This window comes from Colletotrichum orchidophilum, assembly GCF_001831195.1.
Source record: "Colletotrichum orchidophilum strain IMI 309357 chromosome Unknown Scaffold_82.1, whole genome shotgun sequence".
Taxonomy (NCBI): Eukaryota; Fungi; Ascomycota; class Sordariomycetes; order Glomerellales; family Glomerellaceae; genus Colletotrichum; species Colletotrichum orchidophilum.
The window spans coordinates 58,663-80,646 of NW_019173038.1; the positions used below are offsets into that span (position 1 = coordinate 58,663).

The window sequence follows — 21,984 nt, forward strand, 5'->3', positions numbered from 1 at the left end:
TATCAGGCGAATGGAAAGAAGAAGAAATGAAAAACCAAAGAAACACGAAATGAGAGAAATGCATTGGGTAGGGGGCTCAAGTTAGACCCCCGAAAGGAGTTATCATTTTTGTCTTTTTTTTTTTTGTCTCGGCATGACTGGTTGGGGGCCTTTTTTCACACCAGAGGGGCAGAGACTTAGATCTGTCTCGTGTGTTGCCGTTTACAATGTATGAAGGGTGACTGCACTCCTCGAATGGATGACTGTACGAAAGAATAACGCAAAGGTAGAAGGTGGTTAGTTGTGGGTATAATTGGAAAGAAAGAAAACTTCATCAATATCGTGATACGCCTCTGCTCGACGTGTCGCTATGTGACTACCAGAACACTTGTATCAAGATGATTGCTGCATTCGTAATGTTATTGCGCCGGCTGCGTGCCGTGTCATTCTAAGCAGGCAAAGCTGCTTCTTCTGTATCGTGGTCTACACCCTCATGACCCTCCTCTCGCATTCTAGAGTGTTGGTGAAGGACAATGAAAAAGGACCTGTGCCTTCCATCCCATCGCTTTGATTCCCTTGATGTGCTCCATGTCCAATAACATCTTGACTCGAAAATCGAAAATTGAAAAATAGGGTGGGTGGCAGAACCCTTTCCGCCTAGGTGGTCATTTCATATGCCCAAACTCCTTGCATGTTTCCCAGGTCGAATCCAATTCCAAGGGGAGACCTCGTTCCCCGTCGTTCCGGCGCCGCAAAACCCAACGCCAAATGAGTGTCTTCCAAGATTTTAATACTCGGCACCACCAAAACTCTTGTTCCTCGTAAGGGTCGCACGCTTGATACTGGCTCGCGGGAGATGCTCGTAACTCTTATTGCGGCTGCGAGCCGTGCTGGGACGACTTCCAGGGGCAGCGTTGTCGCCCTCCTCTGCCGCTACCATGGCGTCTGCTGGCAAGGAAGCGCTTTCCTTGATGCTGGCAATAAAGAACGAAGACACCAGCACGGCGATACCGCCAAGGGCCAGCACGATAGCAATGGAGTGATCGCCTGGAGTGCCGCGAGGCTTCTGCCAAATTCTAAAGATGATGCTCGATCCGACCGTGGCAATGATTTGAGGCGCAGCGATGGCCATGTTGTGGATGCCCAAGATGACACCGGCCTGGTCCGTCTCCTCGCTGTCGCTCAAGTCGGTCTGTTCCGAGTCGGCAGCGGAGTCAATGGTGGAGGGCGACGCCTGCCCTTCGCCCCCTCTACTGGGACTGAACTGCCGTTGCTTTGCCTGGCGTATCTTTGCATCTCTCCGGCTGATCTCGGCGCTGATAATCGCCCAAGGTGCCCAAAGTGTCATTGCCCAGGTAATTCCAACCAGACCGATCAAGGCTGTAGCCGCTTCCACCGTGCGAACAATAACGGTGCAGAACATGGCGCCCGAGAATAGAATCATGGATGCGAACCAAGCCCGCTTGAGGGTGAAGCCGGGGATTTGCAGACGATCCAGCCAGGACGCCTTCTCATCGCCAAACTCTCCACTGTCGCTGTCTCCTGGGAGGTCACCGAGTGGCTGGCTGTCGTAGGTAGGCGCGACGAAAAAAGGGAGGAAGACGTTCGTGAGCAGGCTGACCACTGAATTGATGAGCAGCGCAAAGGTTCCAACCCGAGTTGCTTGCTCGTACAGTCGGTCAAGCTCCTCCGGGGTCATATTGGGATTGGCCTCCAAGTACGGCTCGACGTAAATCTCACCAATGTACGAGGAGGTGTAGAAGAGAAGCGGGAAAAGGCCAACCCACGCGCACAGTTGGACTTGGCAGACTTTCCTGATCTGAGGTGGTAGACGCTTGATTGAGGTAAAAATCTTGCCGAAGAAGGAAAATACACCGGGCCTGCCCTGAGCCGGCGGGCCTTCAAGTTGAGGGTTGCGTTCCTTAATCAGTGTGGTGCTCACTGCAATAGTTGCCGCAAGAGCAATACTGGCGATGGCGCAAAGCACCTTGAATTGACTGTCGCCGAAGAACCAAAGGTATGTCGGGAGGTTGATGTAGCCGGCAATGTAGCCGACTATATTTCCGAAGCCGGTGATGCGGCTCGCCATGGCGTTGGCTGCCTCTTGCTGATGGGCCGGAGCACAATCCACAATGAAGGCCCGGATTGCGGCCTGTACGGTGTTGATGGCGAAGTCGAGGACGTAGATGCCAACCACGGCCACACAAATGATGGCGTTTTTGACGGCGACAGACTCAACTTCGGCGCCAAAAAGACTCATGATGCCACCCACAATCTCCCTGGTCCATGCCAGGAACATGAGAGAGATGATGGTCGCGATAGCCCCGCCGACCATGAAAGGTTTCCGCTTACCCCACGGGAGTCGACAATTATCGCTCAACATGCCGACATAGGGCTGAACCAAGGTGCCGGTCAGCGGGCCAGCAATCCACACCAGGGCCATCAACGACTTGCTCAACCCAAGGGACAGCAAATAGGGAGATCCATTGGACAACTCGACAGACCAGGCGATTTGCAGACCACCGATACTAATCGTCAGGAGAATCAGGTACCACACGCTCTTGGTTTGCTGTGTGTCTTCCTGCTCTGCCAGTACCACGTGATGGTCAAAGTAACCATCATCATCGCTGTTGGGCGAGAGCAGGGGCGATCGCTCACTGGCTACGCCTCTCTCCTTTTTGGGATTCGACGATGCAGATTCGGTGCTCTGCGCGATTGATGGCATCGGACGGCCCCTCCTGGGGGACTGAGACTGGGACGAAGGCATCCTCGGTCGTTGAGCGTCAAGCCGCGGCGACTCGGAAGTGAGGCGATTCGGAGGGTCGACTTCGGACAGGCCCACTAGCGGGGCAATCTGGAGAGCGTTCGTTCGATGCGGGGAGCTCGCCTCAATCGATTGGCACGAGTCTATAGACTGGGACGACTAATCAACAGGCGATGGAGGAGTAAATGAATTCCTGCTAGGATTTTTAGATGTAATAACAAGTGTATGTTCGTTGCCGGGTCGGGCAGACAAAGAAGTTGTGCCGTCACGCGGTCAAGTAGGAGGATGCCACGAGACCCCCGAACACGGGCTGCTGGTACAAGGTGATTCGATTTCTGACGATGACAGAGCGGCGGCAGGAGTGTGCGTCATTCGCGGGCTGGGAACTGCGCCCTGGCTGAATGACCAACTGTATGGTGCAAGTCGGTTCCTGATTCGAGCCCAGGCTATGCGGTTCGACGCAGGCGAAGGCGAATGAGAAGCTGTACCGTAGGTCGAGGTGGTGTGCTAGGGATGCGCCTGGATGTCCGAGTACCTAATACTAAGGTAAGAATAGGCCTGGTTCCGAGTCTCGACTCGTCAAGCAATGTAGCGGACAGCGGGAGAGCGGCAGGCAAATGCACCGTCCGGATCCGCTGGCAATGGCAGATAGACCAGGGGCGAATCGCAGATGAACTGGCGGTGCGAGGCGAGGGAGGGACACAGCTGTCGACTGTCGACGGCCGACGGACTGAGCTGGACGCGACCTCGGGCAGGTTAGGCTGGCCTGGTCGGATGGATCAAGACTGCACGTGGCGAAGAGGGAGAGCAACAAGTGTGGGCAGGGTGATGGTCGAGACACACATGCAGCGTTGAAAGGGAATGGGGAGGGGGAAGCAGTTTATATTTATTCGCTTGGTTCCGGGCAAGTTGAGTGGTGGAATTGATGGAATCTTCCACGGCTAACAGGGCGCGGGTCTCCGGAACAGGAAGAGGACAAAAGAGCGAGGACGAGAGAGACGCAAGAGAGACAGGAAGAGGCGGGGCCGAGAGTCTAAGTGCCCAAGTCGCGATGGCATCGCACAGAGACGGTGAAATAGCGACCTTGCTTCCTGGCCAGTTCCCGGGGTGGCCCCCGCACTCGGTACGTCATGCCCCTTTGCCCGTAGCTCCTTCACCCGCTACGTTTGCTCCTATCTTTTTTAGGGGCATCGTCCAGTCCCAACTCCCCTAGACGAAACGCCCACCTCATGGCTGCATGAATTCCTGCCGCTGCTGCGCAACCCGGGAAAGACATCTGCACACCGACGTTGCCATTTCATCATGGTTTGAAAGTCAGAAGGGAAACAAAATGGCCAACAAGGAAAGAAACAACATAACAGGCTTCAAGGGGCTTGCATCCTCCGCCGGTACTTGTCCTTGACAATATGGACTCGTGTAAGCCTCGTGCGCGCGCTGCATAAGCCCTTTTCAGTAAGGTACGATAGGGCACAATCTCACCATCTCACCCATCTGGCCCCCCCTCGGATCGCAACCCCGTGTCTCTGCGTGTGGTAGTCTGTAAAACAGCCGCCTCCGGCTGACGGTGCCATCCATCCGGCTGATGAGCCCTCACGAGGGATCTTGGTCAAGTGCTACCCCGGTTTCCCAACAAGTCCTGGCACAGCACCCTCAAGTGTCAAATGTCTTACCGGCAGTGCACATCCACAACACCCTCAGCTCGGATGGTCCCTTCAACCGTTTCCACTGGATCACTTACGGCCCCGGACAAGCTGGGGAAAACAATGGGCCTTCCTTACCTCAGGCAATGGGTAGTTACCTCACTGCTCAGCTTCGTTGGGCCCAGTATTTGCCCGAATTCTAGAATCCGGCCCGCGATGGGGCACCTCGAGCAAGCACGTGCCGTGCCATATTCATGCTTCCTGCAGCAGTCCAGGGCCGCAGGTACCTTGGGCAGCGGCCAAGCTCGGCCCAATCCTCCTGCCACTTGCACTCATTGCTCCGTACCTTATGCGTGAAGGTGGAATATGCAATATAAAGCATGGTATCATATCCAGAATTTGATACAAAGAGAATAATTGACCTTATCAGAACACAGACGTCCTTAGGTCACTACTCGACGTGTCCCACAACCCCGTCTCACCGGGTTCGGGCCCGAGCTACGGATACCTTACATTGTACTTCGTGGAGGGCCCGCAGTACCCAGTACTTTAGGATCTGCGCTTGGCGGTGCGTTTTCCGCCAAAAGCTAGTGACACCCGCCCGCGTTCGATTGTAACTCTACCACCCCGCCGAGGCTACGCAAGCAAAACCGCCTGTCAAACACCAGCCATCCAATCACCGCATCACTCCAGAGCCACTTTCAGCCATTATGCATTGTTGCAGCCTCCGACCAGTGACTGGATCCCGTCCCGTCCTGCTTGTCGACGTGCGCTGCGTCTGTACCTCTAGTGGACACCTCTACGAACCTTACTTCCGAACTGACCTTTTGCTGTCCATCGCATTGCCATTGACGCCGAGCGACATCTTGAAAGCTGCCTAGTCTCTACTCTCGTCGTCAGCTCACAACCCTGCGGCGTGCGACGACGACCTGGCCTGTTCATGATCGCCATCCGCCCATCTCGGAGCTCACCCGCGAGCCGCCGGTCGCCCAGCTTCCCTCTCGACTCTGGTTCTTACTCCGTCACCAACCCGTAAACAACGAAACCGTCGCGAAACCACCTCTACGATATGATATCAGCAACGGATATTGCGGGAACGGCCTTGCGCCTTGTCCGTATGTGATCCATCGACACGCTGCCTCTCGCAGGCTTCGAGGCTGCGTAAGCTGACTTTGTTGTGCTAGAACGTGCCGCCGAGGAGAGCGACCCTGAGGGTAAGCTGTCGAACGATCCCCTCCAGTCTTTGCGCTCCCGATGATTGCGACTAACCACATAACACAGGCTCCGATGGCTCTCAGAAGGAGATCTTTGCGGCATGGGCGCTGTTCATCTCCATTATGCTTCTCATCACCGCCTTCTTGACGAGCTACTTCCTCCAAGAGAGGAAGATCGAGGCCGTCCACGAGACGGTCATCTCAATCTTTGCAGGTTCGTCCCTGTCGCCTTTCCGACACTCGCGCGATGGCATCTAACACATGCTCTAGGAATGACTGTTGGGCTGCTCTTGCTCGTGACCTCTGGCGACTCGATCCGAAACCTCATCAGCTTCGACTACCAAATTTTCTTCAACCTGCTACTACCACCGATTATCCTCGCGTCGGGCTACGAGCTACATCAGGCCAATTTCTTCCGAAATATGGGGACTATCTTGACGTTCGCTTTCGCGGGAACCTTCCTCTCGGCTGTCGTCATCGGTCTCATTCTCTGGCTCTATGCTTTGACGGGCGTCGAGTCCATTAGTATGTCGTTCGTCGACGCCATCTCTGTAGGCGCGACCCTATCGGCCACCGATCCCGTAACCATCTTGGCCATTTTCAACTCGTACAAGGTGGACCCTAAATTGTACACCATCATCTTTGGCGAGTCCATTCTCAACGACGCCATCGCTATCGTCATTTTTGAGACGGCGCAGAAGTACAAAAAAGGCGATGCCTCCAAGCTCGGGGTTCTGAGCTTCTTTGAGGGTATCGGCATCTTCTTGATCGTCTTCTTCGGAAGTTTGTTGATTGGTGTACTTGTTGGAGTTTTGACGGCATTGCTCTTGAAACTCACCTACATTCGACGATACCCCAAGAACGAGAGTTGTCTGGTTGTGTTGATCGCGTATGCGACATATTTCTTCTCGCACGGCATCCACATGTCTGGTAAGATTCTTAATGATTCCCCCTGGGTCGCATTTGCACATCACTAACACTTTCAAAGGCATTGTATCATTGCTTTTCTGCGGCATAACGCTGAAGCACTACGCTTATTTCAACATGTCTCGCCGAACTCAGCTCACGACCAAGTTCATCTTCCAGATCCTTGCGCAGCTGTCAGAGAACTTTATCTTCATTTACCTCGGTCTCGCGCTGTTCACGGATAACGCGCTCCAGTTCCGACCGCTTTTGATCATCATCACTGTTTGCGCTGTCTGCGCCGCTCGCTGGGTAGCGGTGTTCCCCTTGTCCCGCCTCATCAACTGGGTCATCCGCTATAGAGCCCGCCGGAGGGGCGGGGGAGAGGTGAGCGACGAGCTGCCCTACAATTATCAAGCGATGCTTTTCTGGGCTGGTCTGCGCGGAGCCGTAGGTGTCGCTCTCGCAGCGCTGCTCACCGGCGAGAACTCCTACGCGCTCAAAGCCACCGTCCTGGTGGTGGTGGTGTTGACGGTCATCATCTTTGGTGGCACGACGGCGCGGATGTTGGAGATCCAAGGAATTCGCACCGGAGTCGTCGACGAAATCGATAGCGACGACGAATTCGACATTGAGTCGTTTAGCGGCGGACAGTATGTCAAGCGCAACAGCACCGGCATCGGCTACAATCCTAGGCGGAACGGCAGCCTGTCGCTGGACAACATCACCTCGCGCAACGCCGCTCGGCCAGCCGTGGGATCGGAACGCAGTAGCTATGTCTCTGGCTCACACTCGCCGAACCCGATCAAGAGGCAGTCAAGCCTCAGCCGCAAGAACTCTGAAATCGAGAGATCCGACCTGCTGGGACGGAGCGGCAATACGACGGACTCGGACCTGGGAAGCGACATCGACACATCGGACCTCCCGCCCCCGGCCCGCCGGGATCCGCGCCGCACGAGCCCGATGGCCGCTTCCGGAGGAGTATCACAGGCGACCGGGTCTTCCGCCGGCGGCCTTCTCGCGCAGACCGAACCCGCCGCAGGGGCGCCGGCGGCGTCTCACCACGTCTCGGCGACATCTGCCATCAGACAGCTCTTCAGCCACGGGGCCGAGGACGCGGCTGGCCTGTTCCGTCAGTTGGATGAGGACTACATCAAACCGACGCTGCTGCTCGACGGTAACAACCGCGGCAATGGCTCGGGCTCAGGCCCGGGTGCGGTCTGAGACTGGTCGTTCGCCGTTGGCGGGGTTTCTTGGCGTGATGGATTCGTGGTCATTTTTCCTTCTCTGTATATGTCATCAAGGGAAGGGAAGGGTAGGCTTGCCGGTTTTTTGGTTTTTAGAAACGTGGACATGTATCGCACGCACTCCGAGGCGATGCCAGGAGGGTCAGTCGCATTCAACGGGCGTTTTGGGCGCATATTTTAGAGTCTAGGCCGTTTCTCCCTTTCGGCCTGGAAATTTTCACCAGCAAACTTTCATGTGAAAAAGTAATCGATCTTGATGATATCGAAGTAGAGTGGTGATGCCTCGACGTCGTTTGAATAGCCAAACAGATTCTCTGCTTCAGTCACAGTTCACGGCATCGGCACGAAAAGTGAGCATGGGTAGCTTTCTTAACTTTCTTGTTCTTCTTTCATTGCATCTTTGCCTTCGTCGGCAGCGGCAACCCCCTCCCTTTCCCATCTCTAAAAAGGCAAGGTCGATAGAGTTCTCATTCCCTCAGGTGCTTTCGCTGCCGTCGCCGTCGCCGCTGCCGCTGCCGCTGCCGCCACCGTGTCTCTTTTTTCATCTTCGCATTACAAATGGCTATGTACAACCTAGTCTGTACCAAGTTGTTTCCGTCTCGAAGAAAACAGCGAGAATCTCACAATTGTTGAGGAAGTGGGTGTTTTCTCGTTCTATGTACATATTTTTCGTCTGCTCGCGACAGCTCGCTGGTTCCCCCCCTGTCACCCTCCGGTGTCCCGCCTTTCTAATCAGTACGCCGTCGTCTGTCAGTACGCGTGGCGGGAATGGAGGAAACCCCAAAAATAAGAGTCCCAAGAAACTGGGACCAGCGAGCGGCGCGACGACTTTGCGGAATGTGCCCCCGTTCCCCACGGGCGGTCTATCCACGACCTCCGCGACACTGTCTCCGCTGGCATGATGCCGTCGTCTCACCATGTCCTTGGCGTTTACTATTCCTCTCAATAGACACTCATTACGTTATTGTTCGTATAGTGGTGTTGTTGTAGATCATGTGACCATAATCAAGCCCTTTCTCCCAGATTCACGACGCGGCTGTAGCAGATGGAGTGGCGCTTCCGCTAGCTTGGCGCTGCTGTTGAGCTTGCTGAGCTTGTTGCTGTTGAGCCTGCTGGGCCTGCTGCTGAGCTTGCTGCTGGACTTGCGGCAGTGCTTTCTGCTGGGCCGGCTGTTGTGATTGTTGAGCTTGCTGGGATGGCTGAGCCTGCTGGGATTGATGTGCCTGCTGGAGGTGTTGAGCCTGCTGAAGCTGCTGCGCCTGTTGAGCCTGAGGTGACTGCTGCGTCTTTGATGCTTGCTGAACCTGAGGAGATTGTTGCGCCTTCTGAGCCTGCTGGACCTGAGGAGATTGTTGCGCCTTTTGAGCCTGCTGGACCTGCGGCGATTGCTGCGCCTTCTGAGCCTGCTGGACCTGCGGCGATTGCTGCGTCTTCTGAACTTGTTGTACCTGCGGCGTCTGCCGGGCCTGCTGCTGTGGCTGTTGCGGCTTTTGAGCTTGCTGGGCATGCTGAGCCTGTTGCGCTTGCTGGGCCTTCTGAGCTTGCTGGAGCTTCTGAGCCTGAAGAAGCTGCGCGGCGTGGAGGGCCTGGGCCGACTGAGCCGACTGGGGCCTTTGAATCTGCTGGGCCTGCTGTGCTTGCTGAGGCGCGTGTGTCTGCTTCGGAAGCTGCTGAGACTGCGGAGGCTGCGGCGTGTGCTGCGGCTGGGTTGTGGACTGAGGCCGCGCCTGGTGCTGCTGATGTTGGATGTGCTGAGGCTGTACGTGTTGCTGTTGACCATTCTGCTGATGATGCTGCTGCGCCTGTTGCTGGCCATGATGCTGCTGGTGCGCTTGCTGATGCTGCCCATTCTGAGGCTGGCCATTCTGTGCCGCTGCCGCAGCTGCTTGTTGTTGCTGCTGCTGTCTAAGAAGAGCAGCATATTGATGCGGGCTGGTCGTGGCGGCGATGCCGTTAACAATGCCAGGTGACGAGGCGCCTCCACCACCAGCGGCCGCATTCATGGCATTTTGAGACATTGTCGTCCTCTGATGAATCATTAGGCGAGTGAGATGCTCCGTGGCGTGTTGGCGTACCAGCTCAGGCGTCCAGCTCGGGTTCTTGAGCCGGTATTGGTTTTCGAGGTTACTTAGCTGCTGCTGAATGCCGGCCGGCACCTGTGTCAGGGGGCGAGGTGAGCCCGAAGTGCCATTAGGCATGTGAAGACCACCGGCAGGGGACGTAGCCACCCCACCACTATTTGCAGCGTTGAATGCCATCATGGCCTGGGCATTAGCCTGGGCATTGGCGATGAAGCTCTGTTGATTAACCCCATTGACGCCATTGACGCCATTAGCGCCGTGAACGCCATTGACCGACGCGGGCCGCATGTTTGGCGGAGAGTGAGACTGAGACGCATGAGATGTTGGTGTTCCCTGGTGCAGCTGCTGGCCTTGTTGCTGCTGCTGAGCCGGTTGCTGTGGTTGTGGTTGTTGCTGCTGTTGCTGCTGCTGCTGATGTTGTTGTTGTTGTTGTTGTTGCTGCTGCTGCGGCTGCTGTTGGTGAACCTGTTGCTGAACTTGTTGTTGAGCCTGCTGCAGCTGAACAGCCTGTCGTTGCTGCTCTGAGATACGGCGTGCTTGCATCATGAGGTTGACATCAGGCTGAGGGTTGGGCATTGGCATCCTATGCTGAGCCTGCAGCGCCGCTTGCATCTGAGCCGTCTGCACCCCGTTCATTGGCATGGGAGGCACAAGCCCACTCATCTGAGCGGGAACCCCGCCCATGTTTGCAGTCGGAGCCTGCATCGGCATGCGACCTCGTCCTGCTTGACCCGGGACGGCGAGCTGATTAGGCATGTTGGGACGGGCCATGTTGCCATTGACTTGACCTGCGGCACCTGCCGGCACTTGGCCTGCGGCGGGCGTCGTAGCGATCTGGGCGGCGACCTGGCCTCGCTGCTGCATGGTGATGCGTCTCTGAGCCTCCTGGCGCTGGTGAAACTGGGCCACCTTCTCGGCAAGCTGCTGGTCGCGCTCCCACCTCATCAAGCTGTAATCCCTAGGTGTCTTGGTAGGTCCTCTGGGTTGCGCAGCCTCGTTAGCCTTGCGCATGGCTGCCATCTGGGTGGCATGCTGCTGTTTCTGAGCCGCGGTCTCGCGCTTCTTTGCGAGCTTCCTCATGGCATCGATCAGCGTGAGGTGCTTCTGGTTGCGTCGTCGCTCGACCCTGAGCGGCGTTGACGGTCTGCGTCTTGCGACCGGCGTTGCTGGAGCCGTCGAGCCAGCGGCTTGTTGCTGCGCAATTTGGTTCTGTTGCATGATAACACGGTTGGCAGCATCAATCCTATTCTGATATGCTTTAAAGTATTGCGTCTTCTGCATGTCCGTGGGGAGACCTTCCAGGTTGATCCAACGCTCGAAGCATTCCCACGGCGTCCTCCGCTCAGCTCCGGATGTGAACAGGGATCTAGGCGTGAGAAGGCTGGAAATGAGCGACCAGTTGTATGAGTACTCGCGGACAAGGCTTCGCAGCTCGTCGTCCTCTGCCAAAGTCCATTGCGAGGGGCTGCGACATTCGTAGAAGCTTTGCATGGGCATCTGGTACTCAGCTGGAGGGCGGAACTGATGGCCAGCGTGAAGCCGGTCTCTAATTGACTTCATTTCGGGGTTGAACAGGGCCACATCGGCATTCTGCGGCTGCAACTTCATTGTCTTTGCGGGCTGGGATCCAAACACAACCTTCTCATCGTCATCCTCTTCTTCCTCTTCGTACTGGTATCGACTCCTCTTCCTGGGAGGCCCATCCGAAGAAAGCTTCATCTCGCCCTCAACGTACTTGCTGAGAGGAAGAGCAGGGCGACGCCAGTGTGCATCAGGGTCGAATTCGGGGACGGTGAAGTCGAACGCTGGGATCTTGAGTGGTGTGCCATACATTGGAAGCTCTTGAAGCAGCTGGTCTGCGGTCGGTGAACTGCGGAGCTCAAAGACAACGTCGTCATCTTCGAGAGCAAAGATGGCAGACGGTGCGACGGTCTCAAGAACCTCCTCTCGCAGCTCGTCAACATGTTCGGGCGAGTCCAGGTCGCCTGACGATACCAACTCGGGAGTTGCGTGTGCATCAACAATATCCAACGAGATGTCAGCCATGGAGGCATCGCCTTCGGTCTCGGGTTCGGCCGGCTGCTCCTTGGGCGGGATGTACGCAGAAACTTGGAGCTCCTTGCGTTCTTCCTCGCTTGAAGCAGCCCACTCGGCGCAGGCGTGCGCGAGGTTGCGTGCGGCCGCAAGTTTCCATTTCTTCTCTTCCCGAAAGTCCGTCCTCATCCACTTCATCTCCTGAAGCAGCACATCCCAATGACTTTCCGGGCGTATAGGTTCCGGGCACCTCTTTGGCTGCCGCAACGACCATTTGTCGTGCTGCTGCAGATGGTAAACGCGTCGAAGCACTCTGCATGCCTGGTTGTCTTGTATCGCCACGTAGGCATCCGGGGTGGACACTGTCTTGTGGGATTGATTGAGGATGACCTCTATCGGCTTCATCCACTTTGATGTCTGGGTAAAACCTTGTACAAAGAGTGGTGTAAAGTAGTCGTCTGTCGGCAGAAAACTTTGCTTCTGCTGGCTAGGCACCAAGGACTTGTCCGCTGATCGTTTGGTTTGCTTGCCAAAGACGACTTCAGAAGGCTTATTCCTAGCCTTCTCCTTGTCCCTCTTCTTGTTGGCAAATGTCTTTGGTCTGGAGGGCGGAGACTGGGGTGTGGAGGTGAGAGGTGTGAGTTGACTTGCTGGCATTTTGGTAGCCACTTGGGTCTCTGGGGTTGCTTCTCCTAAAATTTCGGCCACCGACTTCTGTCTTATCGTACCAGAAGCTGTTCGAGTGACCGCTCGATCTGGGTCCTGCGGCGTCTGTGGGGCTTGATTTAAAGCTTTAGGAGTCTGCGTTTCGGCTTGGCTGGGCTCAACAGGTGCATCTTGTACCTCGACGGAAGGTTTTCCCCCAGTCTGGTCCACATCTGGTTGGTCTACATCCATCTTTTCGGGAGCCTGCGACTCCTGGCTGTCCGGAATCTCCTTGACCGACTGGGCTGTAGGCGGCACAGCCGGCGTTGGAGTAGCACTCTGGGCCACGCTTGGTGTAGCAGACTCTGCTGTCGTGGGCTCTGCGGCTTTCACTTCATCAGGGGGCGGCACAGGTGTCGCAGGAGGCGACGCTCTTGTTGCGATAACAGGCGGTGTTGGCTTGGAGCCCATCGCCATGGACTCCTGCAGGAGCTGCGCTTCGGGTCCATCTGGTATTCTGCCATTGAGAGAATCTGCGTCAGGAGAAGCACCGCCTTCGGTCCCCTTGGCCTCCTCTGCCCTTTCCGCTGCCTCTCCTTCATTTGATGTCTCCGCCCGTTCCACATACTGAGGGCCCTCGTTGTCGGGGCTAGTATCTGTCGAGGCGTCATGAACAGCAGGAGTCGCGGCCGTCTGTGTCGTTGACCCTGGTGATGAAAGTCCATCGGCTACCTTTGCTGTTTCGGGTGGCGGTTTGGCAGCCACAGGGGCCGTCTCCTCGGCCTTTTTGAAGTCTGGACGAGCAGGTAGCTGGGCAGCCGGTGACTTCGCGACCGGTTGACTGGAGACAGCCTGCGGCGCATCGCCCTTTCTTGGCTCGGCCTTCTTCGGGATGCCATTCGGGTTTTCTTTCAGGGGCGTCGGTGCTGGCTTTTCCACAGCGGCGATTTCTACCTTTTCGGTAGCGCCTTCTCGCGATGCGTGCAAAGGATTCTTCGTGGGAGCTGCTACAGGTGACGGCGGTGGCGGACCTGAAGCAGCCAATGTGGGCGGCTTGGAAGCTCCAGGTCGATTTGGTGTCGCCGCAGCAGGCACAGGCGTCGGGGGCTTCGGTGGAAGTGAGGGAGGAAGGGTGAAGGTCGCAGGTGTTCGGGGTTCGGGTGCAGTGCCATTCAAATCACTGGGTGCAGGTGCAGCCGGCTTTGGCGACGGCGCAGGAGCGGTCTTCGTTTGGGGTTTGGGGAGCACAGCATCTTGCTTCGCGGGAGGAACAGGCGCTGGCTCGGGTGCGAAGAGGCCAGAGTTGTCGAGGGATTGTCTTAGGACATCGTAGCGCAGCTGAGGTCGAGCAGGAAGATTCGCTTCACTGAGCTTTCGTCCTCTGTAAGTGGTGTAAGCGGCGAGCGGCAACAAACAGAGCCATGCGCGACCCAAAATGAATCAAAAAGGCGCGACAGGGACGGGACAACATACTGTGAAATGTCGCAGCGCTGCAGGAACTGAAGTTCGGCTGCGGTAGCTGGCGGCGCGTCAGGATTCGCGAAGTCGTTTGTGGGGAGTGCATCGCCCTCGGTCGCGACAGCAAAGAGCTGACGGAGCTTCCGCTTCCTCGACGTTACAATTGAACTAAAAATTGTCAACACCACGAAAGTGATATCGCTAGAATCGCACGAAAGAGCCCTATCGAGCGATGCAAAAACTGACCTGATTTCATCGCGTTTGGATCGCAAAAGCCTGGAGCGGTCGGCAGGCCCGACCTCAGTCATGTCATGAGCTGCCGCGACATCCGTTTTGGGCAAAAACGGGATGTCGACAATGATTTACGAGCGTCGCCGAGATGAAATCGACGATCAAAAGTGATGAAAATGGTGGTGCTGGGCGGTGGCAATTGAACGCGATTGAATTCCGTCGTGGATGGTCGACCAGAAAATTGTCGGTCTACGGGTGCCGCTGGACGGGTGGTGATTCAGGAAGTCACAGGCTGATGGGCAGTTGCTAGATTGGGGGGGTTGATAGACACCCCGGGAAAAAATATTTGTTATCGGAGAATCTGGGCACTGTGCCGGGGAGGCTGCCACGGATGCACCTTTAACAGACAGCCGACAGCAATGGGAGGCGCGCAGATGAATGACCGGGGAGGCGAAATGTAGAGAATACAGTGCGGGAAATCTCTCATGCCAGATAGTCTCTCCAATGGGGATGCCTGGACCGGACTCCAACTTTTTGCGGCGTGCACGCAGCTGCAGCAGCACGCTTCCTTGCAGTTGATGTATGCCCGTCTGTTGGGGACTTGGGGACCTGGGGACGATGGGGAGTGTTCTGTGCTTTTCTAGTGCTGGTGCAGCGTGCCCGCCACTCCCCGTCCGCACATCAAAGATGATGAGGAGCTCTCACAGAAGCCAAGTACGATGTGTAAGTACCTCCAGGTCCCAAACCCCCCAGGTTCCCATCCATTTTGCTGCAATATCAATATGCACTTTGAATTGACGCCAGGTGACATCAGAAACGGATGGAATATTGCTGGCCAAGTGCTGCTGTCAGTAGGTCTGCCGCTGCTGGCTGGCGACATATTCCGCTTGATGAATCAGTCAGTGTGTTAATGCTCCTACCGCCATGCTGTTTTCGTCTAGACCAACCCAAATTCTCTCCCACATTGTGTGTGGCCCGCCTGGCATCCAATCTCATCAGCATCCCTGCTCCGGTCACATTCCACCGGTGCATGCGTCTTGCATTTGGTGTTTGCTTGGATGCTGAGAGAACCCCAGGATGCCTGGACTTGGAGTATTATTCCTTCTCACCCTTCGACCTTTTCTTACCTGGTCGCAGGCATGAAGAGCCCACTTCTGATGTTTCCAGCCTCCAGGCGCAACGCTGCCTTTACTGTCAATTGCAACAGCAAAGAAGGTAGTGAAAATACATGGGCGCACGGTAAACGAGAGCCACCCGAATCTCAGCGACCACCGTCAACTTGCACCCTCACTTGCCTCACTTGAGGAACGGACGAACGCTATCGGCCTAAGCCCTGCTGAGAGGAAATTGCCATGCTAGAATCGCCTGATTCGATGAACAAAGATGAGCGAGGCAACTTTCCCACAACCGCTCGACATCTCGATGCCGGGACCAGGATAAGTAAGTCCTGGAGCATGAGTCGGGGCCATGGACGCTTTGTGAGCGCTCGTCCCCAAACCCCGAAGCCCAGCGCACACCCAAATTCAATAGTCTCATCGCGGAGTCGCAGAGCAGGCTCTGCAAAAGGTTCGTGAGTTTCGAGTCAGCTGCATACCTCCGAGTTGCCGCGCTGGGGAAAAGTCAGCGACTTGTACGCAAGGGTTTTTTCTTGGGGGGTTTTTTTTTTTTTTTTTTTTATTCGGGAACGTACAATTTCAGGTTGTTAGCTTTTCAGGTGTCACAAGGTGTTGCTCATAAGACAACCATCTCTGACTTAACCTACCCTCTGACCAGACTGCTATGCTGCTCAAACGTAGCATGCTTGGGGCGCTTCGATAAGTATCGCAGCGTGGGAACTGTTGTTCACTCGTAGATGAGAAGTCCAGTTTCGTCTCATAAGTATCGAATGTCGCCGAGCGCAATCTTGGACCTGACGATGCCGAAGCAGTGTATAAATGAGCAGGCAATGATGCTCTTTGAGAAATTGTTCATGAATGGCGGTTGCCGTCAGTCTGGCGAAGGATCCGGGTGAGAGGCTCATCTCAACGCGCAAAAGATTCGACTTTGAGTGAGGGCGTAGTTGTTCCGATCCGGCGGGTACGTTTGTGCGTCTGCCATCCTACGCCGTCGCACTCTCTCATAGGAGAATGAACCCTGAAATGAAAACGAAACGATACCAGCAGCTTGTTTGAGCTTTCCCCGCAATATTGGAGACAATGTACGATTGAAAAAACTTAACGACAGTTGTTGAAATGGAAATGTTTTTTCTGCCACGTTGAACATGGAGGCTGAAAATCAAACATTGTGTGGGCGCACCAAAAACACCAACCACAGCCCGGAGAAAAGAAAACGCAGGGGGAGTGTGTGGTTCCAGTTTGCTTGATGCTATTCCGCCCCCCCGGCGGTCCAATGAGAGGCCCGGCTCGGGGTGTGTCTTCTTACAGATGCACATAACGTTAAATCCTGCGAGTTTTGCTAGCAAACGCATCGGATTGGTCGGTGTCTATAAAACCTGATTCTAGTGACATCACGATTCCCACCCACGAGTTCGCCCTTGCTTTTCAACAGGGGTAGAAAGATTGTAGCTGGCCAATCGAATGTTGCATCCGCGTTCGATACTGCGATCTTTTTTGCTGTAACGCTGTCATCGCCACTTCGGCCGACCCCAAGTGCCTAATGCAGCGCTCCCGCACCCTGTCCCGTTGTCAACCACTGCGGAAGGAAGCCTGAGGTAGGTGCCTCTCTCTCACAAGTTCCATTCTGAGACCCATGCTATCCAGCCGTACTCGTGTCTCTTTACGTCCCCTGTCGGACTCTATTTCGCGCCGTCCGCCCGACCTTGAAAGAAGTTCTTCTCCTCCGTGTCATAGTCGTACCTTAACCCCCGTGCTTCCTCAACCATCCCGTAGAGCTTGTATCGTTCCACTCATCCAACATTGCTCAACGTGACATTTACTCCCCATCAACATGTCTTTCTTCGGTCTGGACCTCGCCCAAAAGGGGCTCTCCCTTTACACTGTCAGTGACGCATCGGCAAGCGATGTAGCTAGACCCCTCAGCTAAACCGCATTCAGATCCCGGCTGCTTTCCTGATGGCCCTGCTGCCCAATGTCTACGCCGTCTCCGGAGCAGGAGTGCATTACGACCTCTGCAACCCGCGAAAGCTCCAGACCAGCGTCGTGGCTGACGACAAGCTAGACAAAATCGTAAGCAAGACCTTTTATATGTAGACAACATCTGCCTCCGCGGAGCCTTCATCTCACACAATGCTGCGAAAACCCTAGGTCAAAGCCCGCATCCTCCGTGCCAAGGCCGCGTCGGAGAATGCCTTTGAGACCCTCGGTTTCTACTCGGCTGCCGTCGTCGCCGCCAACTTTGCCGGTGTGGACGCCGAGACCGTCAACCTCTTGACGCTGGGCTACATCGGCTCTAGGGTCCTGTACAACATCATCTACGTGCGCCTGCAGGACAACCGTAGCTTCGGCCCCGCGCGAAGCCTCGCCTGGATGGCCAGCATTGCCATCACTGTTACGTTGTATGTCAAGGCAGCTTCGCAATTGGCGTCCTCCTAGGCTCTGTCGAATGCGATGGGGGTAGCTCTCAGCGGCACGATGGGCAGCCGTCGTCGCGTCTACTAAAAAGCTCCAATTCAAGCATCTTCATGAACTAGATTAATTTACATTCACGTGCAAAGGAACATTTCGTGTGCGCGCCCGTCGGCTATCAGTGTCTATGTTGCATGAGGAGTAGCGGAAGCAAACGACCTGGAACGGTTCCACACAGCTTGTTTCTTAAAGTTGACAGGTTTCCTTCGGGACGTACAATCCAGCGCCATCGTCGTACTTGACCAGAGACAGAAGCAAGCCTGCAAATGACAGACATCGTGGCCTGGCCCTCTCCGAAGCAAGACACGTCAGCTTGTCCTAAACTTTCACGGTACATACCAAGATGGATGGGAAGCGTGGGCTAGTCACCTCATACCAGTACTGCAGTGGAACAATTCTGGAAAGCCTCATCGTCAGCCCTAAGCTCTGATTTCTGAACTTCTTTGACCTCCAGAATGTTGGTTCAACTGTGGCGGATGTACCACAACTCTGTGTCACAAACTTCCGTCTTGTGAGATTGCACTCCCACGGCATATTTGGTTTGAGATGGGTTCCTTCTGTCCCAAGTGACACGGGCACTCCATCCTTGGAAAAGAGAGTCTATCCAAAAGATAAATGTAAGGCAGTTGCGAAGCTGATGAACACTCTGAACCTGCCCCATTGGCTCAACTTCTTTCCGTTCCGAGGTATATCTATAACGTGCCTTCCTTCAACGGAAGACATTTCGAGTTGATGAGAGCAAGAGGTAAAAGACTTCAAACTCCTCTGACTTTGTCTTTCAGACCTTGTCCTACTCACCACTGCCCTCTTCTCCAGCCCTACTGCTGCAGTCGACTCACGAATTTCAACTTCACTCTACTGAGCCACTCTTTCACCAGGTGGCCTAGTCTCACTTTGAAAAGACAAGTCTAACAGCCATTCTCTCACCTTCGGTCCCTCTCGGTAAGCCTTTGGGAAAAGTACAAAGTCACCTCTTGACTCACTACTGACAAAACTCCAAGCCTTCTTCACCTTCTTCACCAAGTTCCAACAAGCCGCTTCAATATTCACAATGCGTGACTTTGTGATTTTCCTCACCATTTCCATGCTGCTTTTGCTGGCCGGCGCGGGCCTTTTGGCCGGCATCCACGACAACTACCTTCACAAAACTACTGCTACCACTAATGCTGCTGAAGCTACCCTCACGCTCAAGGCCAAGCTCGAAACTCTCACCGAAACCGCCTCCAAAGTCACCCATATCAGTCCCTTCTCAACCATCAGCAACTTTGGCCTCTCCACCTTCAAGATTCATGTCAGAGAAGACTACATCTCCACCACCTCTGCCATTCTCACCTCCACTGTCACCATCAACTGCGACAACAAGTGGTGCCAGGACGGTACCTCTCTGTGCGCCTACTGGGCTGGCATCACTGGCTGGGATCCTGCTGAAGGCCCGATTCCTGGCGAAACTGTCGCCTCTATCGGCAAGTGCACCGCCGTTCCTACTCAGGCTGAAAACCAAAAGCGCAGCACTGTCAACCATATGCTCATCACCCCTGCACCTTTTTCTTCCTCCGTCGATTGTAAGTACAAGTACTGCGACAGCAGCACTCAGTATTGCATGTACTGGGCCGGAGTCACTGGCTGGGATCCTTCTCTCGGACCCATTCCCGGCATGACACGTACCTCTCTTGGTGCTTGCCAGGCGCCTCCCACGGCTATCACCAACACTATTACCCTTCCGACCACCTTGGTGACGAAGAAGTGTACCCGATCTAACTGAAGACACCTCACTCAACGGCCACAACTATTCGCATTATGAGACATAAAAGGCACACGGGACAGTCAGCCTGGAAGCACACGCGATTGGACGTTTTGGTGGAGAGAGCCACTAGTGACATGAGGCACAAATTGGCTGCTAAATAGAAACCTGCATAGGAAAACAAGATATCCTGGTTTTCCAACTTTGTATACGTGCATTGATTGAATGATATGTGCTGAATAATGGGTGCAATATGTACGATGTCGCCGTGCTGTCTGATGTCACTCAAGATCAGTCCCTCAGTCCTCCTTCATGAGGGATGTGACATTCTCTCACGCTGCTATGCCCATCCGCGTCAGTTTTACTCAACTCGTGGGATCTCACTGCCGAAGACTCACCAGGTCCAGTGACAGAGGTCGTGATGGCAGTATCTTCAACGTAGACGCCAGAGAAGTAAAAGTCCTCGTTGGTGTCCGCGTAGCCGTCGCGGGGAAGCTCGAGGACGCCCAGGTGCCAGTCCTGGCCGTTGGAAGATGTCGAAGCAGACACGGGAGCCACAACCTGCTGCAGAGGAGCACTGCCCTCGGAATGCCAGAAGCCAACGCTTCCGCTGGAAAAGTTCTATAAACGCACGGTGTAAGTCTGCGATTTCTCCCACAACGTCCACACCCCTCCCCTATATATAAAAGCCAAAGGGGAAAAGAAACACTCACAATCTCGTAGGCGACGTTTTGCCACGTATCCGGCTTCCACTCCGTCTTCCACAGGCTCTTCTGCTGCACCATGAATTGCAAATTCGTATTGTTCACCGCCGACTCGCCGCTGATCCACCCGCTCTTGAGCTCGGTGAAGTGGCTCTCGAAGAACGCAATCTGGTGCTCGCGGAAGACGCTCGGCGCACTGGTGTCCTTGCGCGAGATGCTAAAGTGGTACCACACTTTGCCCGACGCGATGGCGGCTTTCGTCTGCGGGATGAGCTCGGTGCGCCGCATATTCTGGCCGTTCCAGTAGGCCGTGCTGTCCAGCGTGATCTTGACCCCCTGCTTTGAGGCCGCGTCGGCCGGATTCTTGTACGAGGGCGAGAGGTTGACGTACTTCGTCACGTCGCCGGAGCCGTGGATGTAGTACTGGTAGGGCCCGACTTGGTTGGACCAGGACCACTTGTTGAGGTCCGACGAGGAGTTTAGGTCATTGAAGCGGCCGTCCCAGAGGACTTTGGCGGCGGTCATGGGCAGGAAGGAGAGGAGGCCGGTGGCCTTCATCTTGGCGGTTAGACTTGGTAAGGGAACGGGAATAAGTGGTGTTTGGCTAGAAAAGGGGAAGTGTGTCAAAGCCTGCGAGACGGGTTCATCACCCTTATACCATTTAAATACAAAGTCTTGTGTGACAACTCGGGACGGGGAAATCACGACATTCAATATAGTAGCTGGGCGAAATATAGCAAACGAAGGAGGAGTGGTTCAGGCACAACAGGTCACAAGCAATATAAACACACTCCGGACGGACCGTCTAGCCAGGGATGTTCAAGGGGGTGAAATGGGGAAGCTTGTTTATCCACGTCGTATTTGTTCGGACAACGCCCTCCGATCCCGTCGTTTCAATCCGCAGAAGTCGGTTTGGGGAATCTGGATGGATGAGAGATTTAGCCTGTATGGAGTTCAAAGCCTGCCACCCCCCACATGTTCACGAACAGGAAAAAAAAGGGGGGGGGGGTTGACGTTCATCTGTGGTCGGGACATGTTGGTATGATAGGAGAGCTTGATTAAGCGACGTACTTTTGACATATTCACGTCAATATTGCAGCAGCGCTTGCAGAGGAACTGATTGGCGTCGCCATGGCCCAAAAGTCTGCATCTTTGGTGTCAGATGAATGGGTCCGGTTGACCCTGGGATCCCTAGACACCCTCATCTAATGCCACCAGCGGCCAAGGAAAGCTTGTTCTGCTTAAGTCCCGTTGAATTCCGTCGCCAGGTCTGGTGTTCGGAGGCAAGTGGACTTGGTGGCGTCCCAAGATGCGTCGCGAGGGTCACACTCGGAAGCACACCAAAACTGGCCTGACTGTCTATTGTGCGCTTCCTACCGACGGCAGGATCTGCGAGGGAGTGTTAAGTGATGTCCGGATGAGAGCTTGGCATTGTTTTAATCAGCGTGCCGGCATCTCAGAGGACTCCCCGGGTGTTGGCGAACACGGCGGAGCATGATGAAGCATGGCGTACTAGGTAGCGTCGCTAGCTATCATGGGTACATTTGAAGACTTTTTTTGGCTTTTGGTAGGACTGCAGAACAGATAGACACGGATGAGGATGCGGCTCTGGTTGGAGCTACCGCCGCTCAGCTGGTGAACGGAAGGGAGATAGACCATGGTTGACTCTCGAGGGCACTCGCATGATGTCCCCGACAAGATGTGGTCATGCTGTCATGATTATTGGCTTGCTCATGAACTTTAGCAGCTGGGCCGGAGT

At 55.0% G+C, this 21,984-nt stretch overlaps 6 protein-coding genes across 6 annotated transcripts; 3 read left to right on the forward strand and 3 right to left on the reverse strand.

Annotated features, from left to right (window-relative positions):
* Positions 1 to 766: 766 nt before the first annotated feature.
* Positions 767 to 2,746, reverse strand: CORC01_09199 (general alpha-glucoside permease; the record flags this gene model as incomplete). The annotated part of the gene is made up of 1 exon (XM_022620828.1): positions 767 to 2,746. The coding sequence occupies one exon, from the start codon at positions 2,744 to 2,746 to the stop codon at positions 767 to 769; it is 1,980 nt and encodes a 659-aa protein (XP_022472628.1).
* Positions 2,747 to 5,452: 2,706 nt separating this feature from the next.
* CORC01_09200 (sodium/hydrogen exchanger 3) lies at positions 5,453 to 7,724 on the forward strand (the record flags this gene model as incomplete). The annotated part of the gene is made up of 5 exons (XM_022620829.1): positions 5,453 to 5,498; positions 5,568 to 5,597; positions 5,665 to 5,811; positions 5,868 to 6,527; positions 6,586 to 7,724. The coding sequence occupies 5 exons, from the start codon at positions 5,453 to 5,455 to the stop codon at positions 7,722 to 7,724; spliced, it is 2,022 nt and encodes a 673-aa protein (XP_022472629.1).
* A 1,048-nt stretch (positions 7,725 to 8,772) lies between these two features.
* Positions 8,773 to 14,273, reverse strand: CORC01_09201 (uncharacterized protein; the record flags this gene model as incomplete). Its single annotated transcript, XM_022620830.1, has 3 exons — positions 8,773 to 13,888; positions 13,981 to 14,133; positions 14,212 to 14,273. The coding sequence occupies 3 exons, from the start codon at positions 14,271 to 14,273 to the stop codon at positions 8,773 to 8,775; spliced, it is 5,331 nt and encodes a 1,776-aa protein (XP_022472630.1).
* A 2,869-nt stretch (positions 14,274 to 17,142) lies between these two features.
* Positions 17,143 to 17,747, forward strand: CORC01_09202 (uncharacterized protein; the record flags this gene model as incomplete). Its single annotated transcript, XM_022620831.1, has 3 exons — positions 17,143 to 17,193; positions 17,250 to 17,381; positions 17,460 to 17,747. 3 exons carry the CDS (start codon positions 17,143 to 17,145, stop codon positions 17,745 to 17,747), a joined length of 471 nt encoding a protein of 156 aa, XP_022472631.1.
* Positions 17,748 to 18,831: 1,084 nt separating this feature from the next.
* CORC01_09203 (uncharacterized protein) lies at positions 18,832 to 19,542 on the forward strand (the record flags this gene model as incomplete). The annotated part of the gene is made up of 1 exon (XM_022620832.1): positions 18,832 to 19,542. The coding sequence occupies one exon, from the start codon at positions 18,832 to 18,834 to the stop codon at positions 19,540 to 19,542; it is 711 nt and encodes a 236-aa protein (XP_022472632.1).
* Positions 19,543 to 19,812: 270 nt separating this feature from the next.
* Positions 19,813 to 20,783, reverse strand: CORC01_09204 (uncharacterized protein; the record flags this gene model as incomplete). The annotated part of the gene is made up of 2 exons (XM_022620833.1): positions 19,813 to 20,142; positions 20,235 to 20,783. 2 exons carry the CDS (start codon positions 20,781 to 20,783, stop codon positions 19,813 to 19,815), a joined length of 879 nt encoding a protein of 292 aa, XP_022472633.1.
* Positions 20,784 to 21,984: the final 1,201 nt, after the last annotated feature.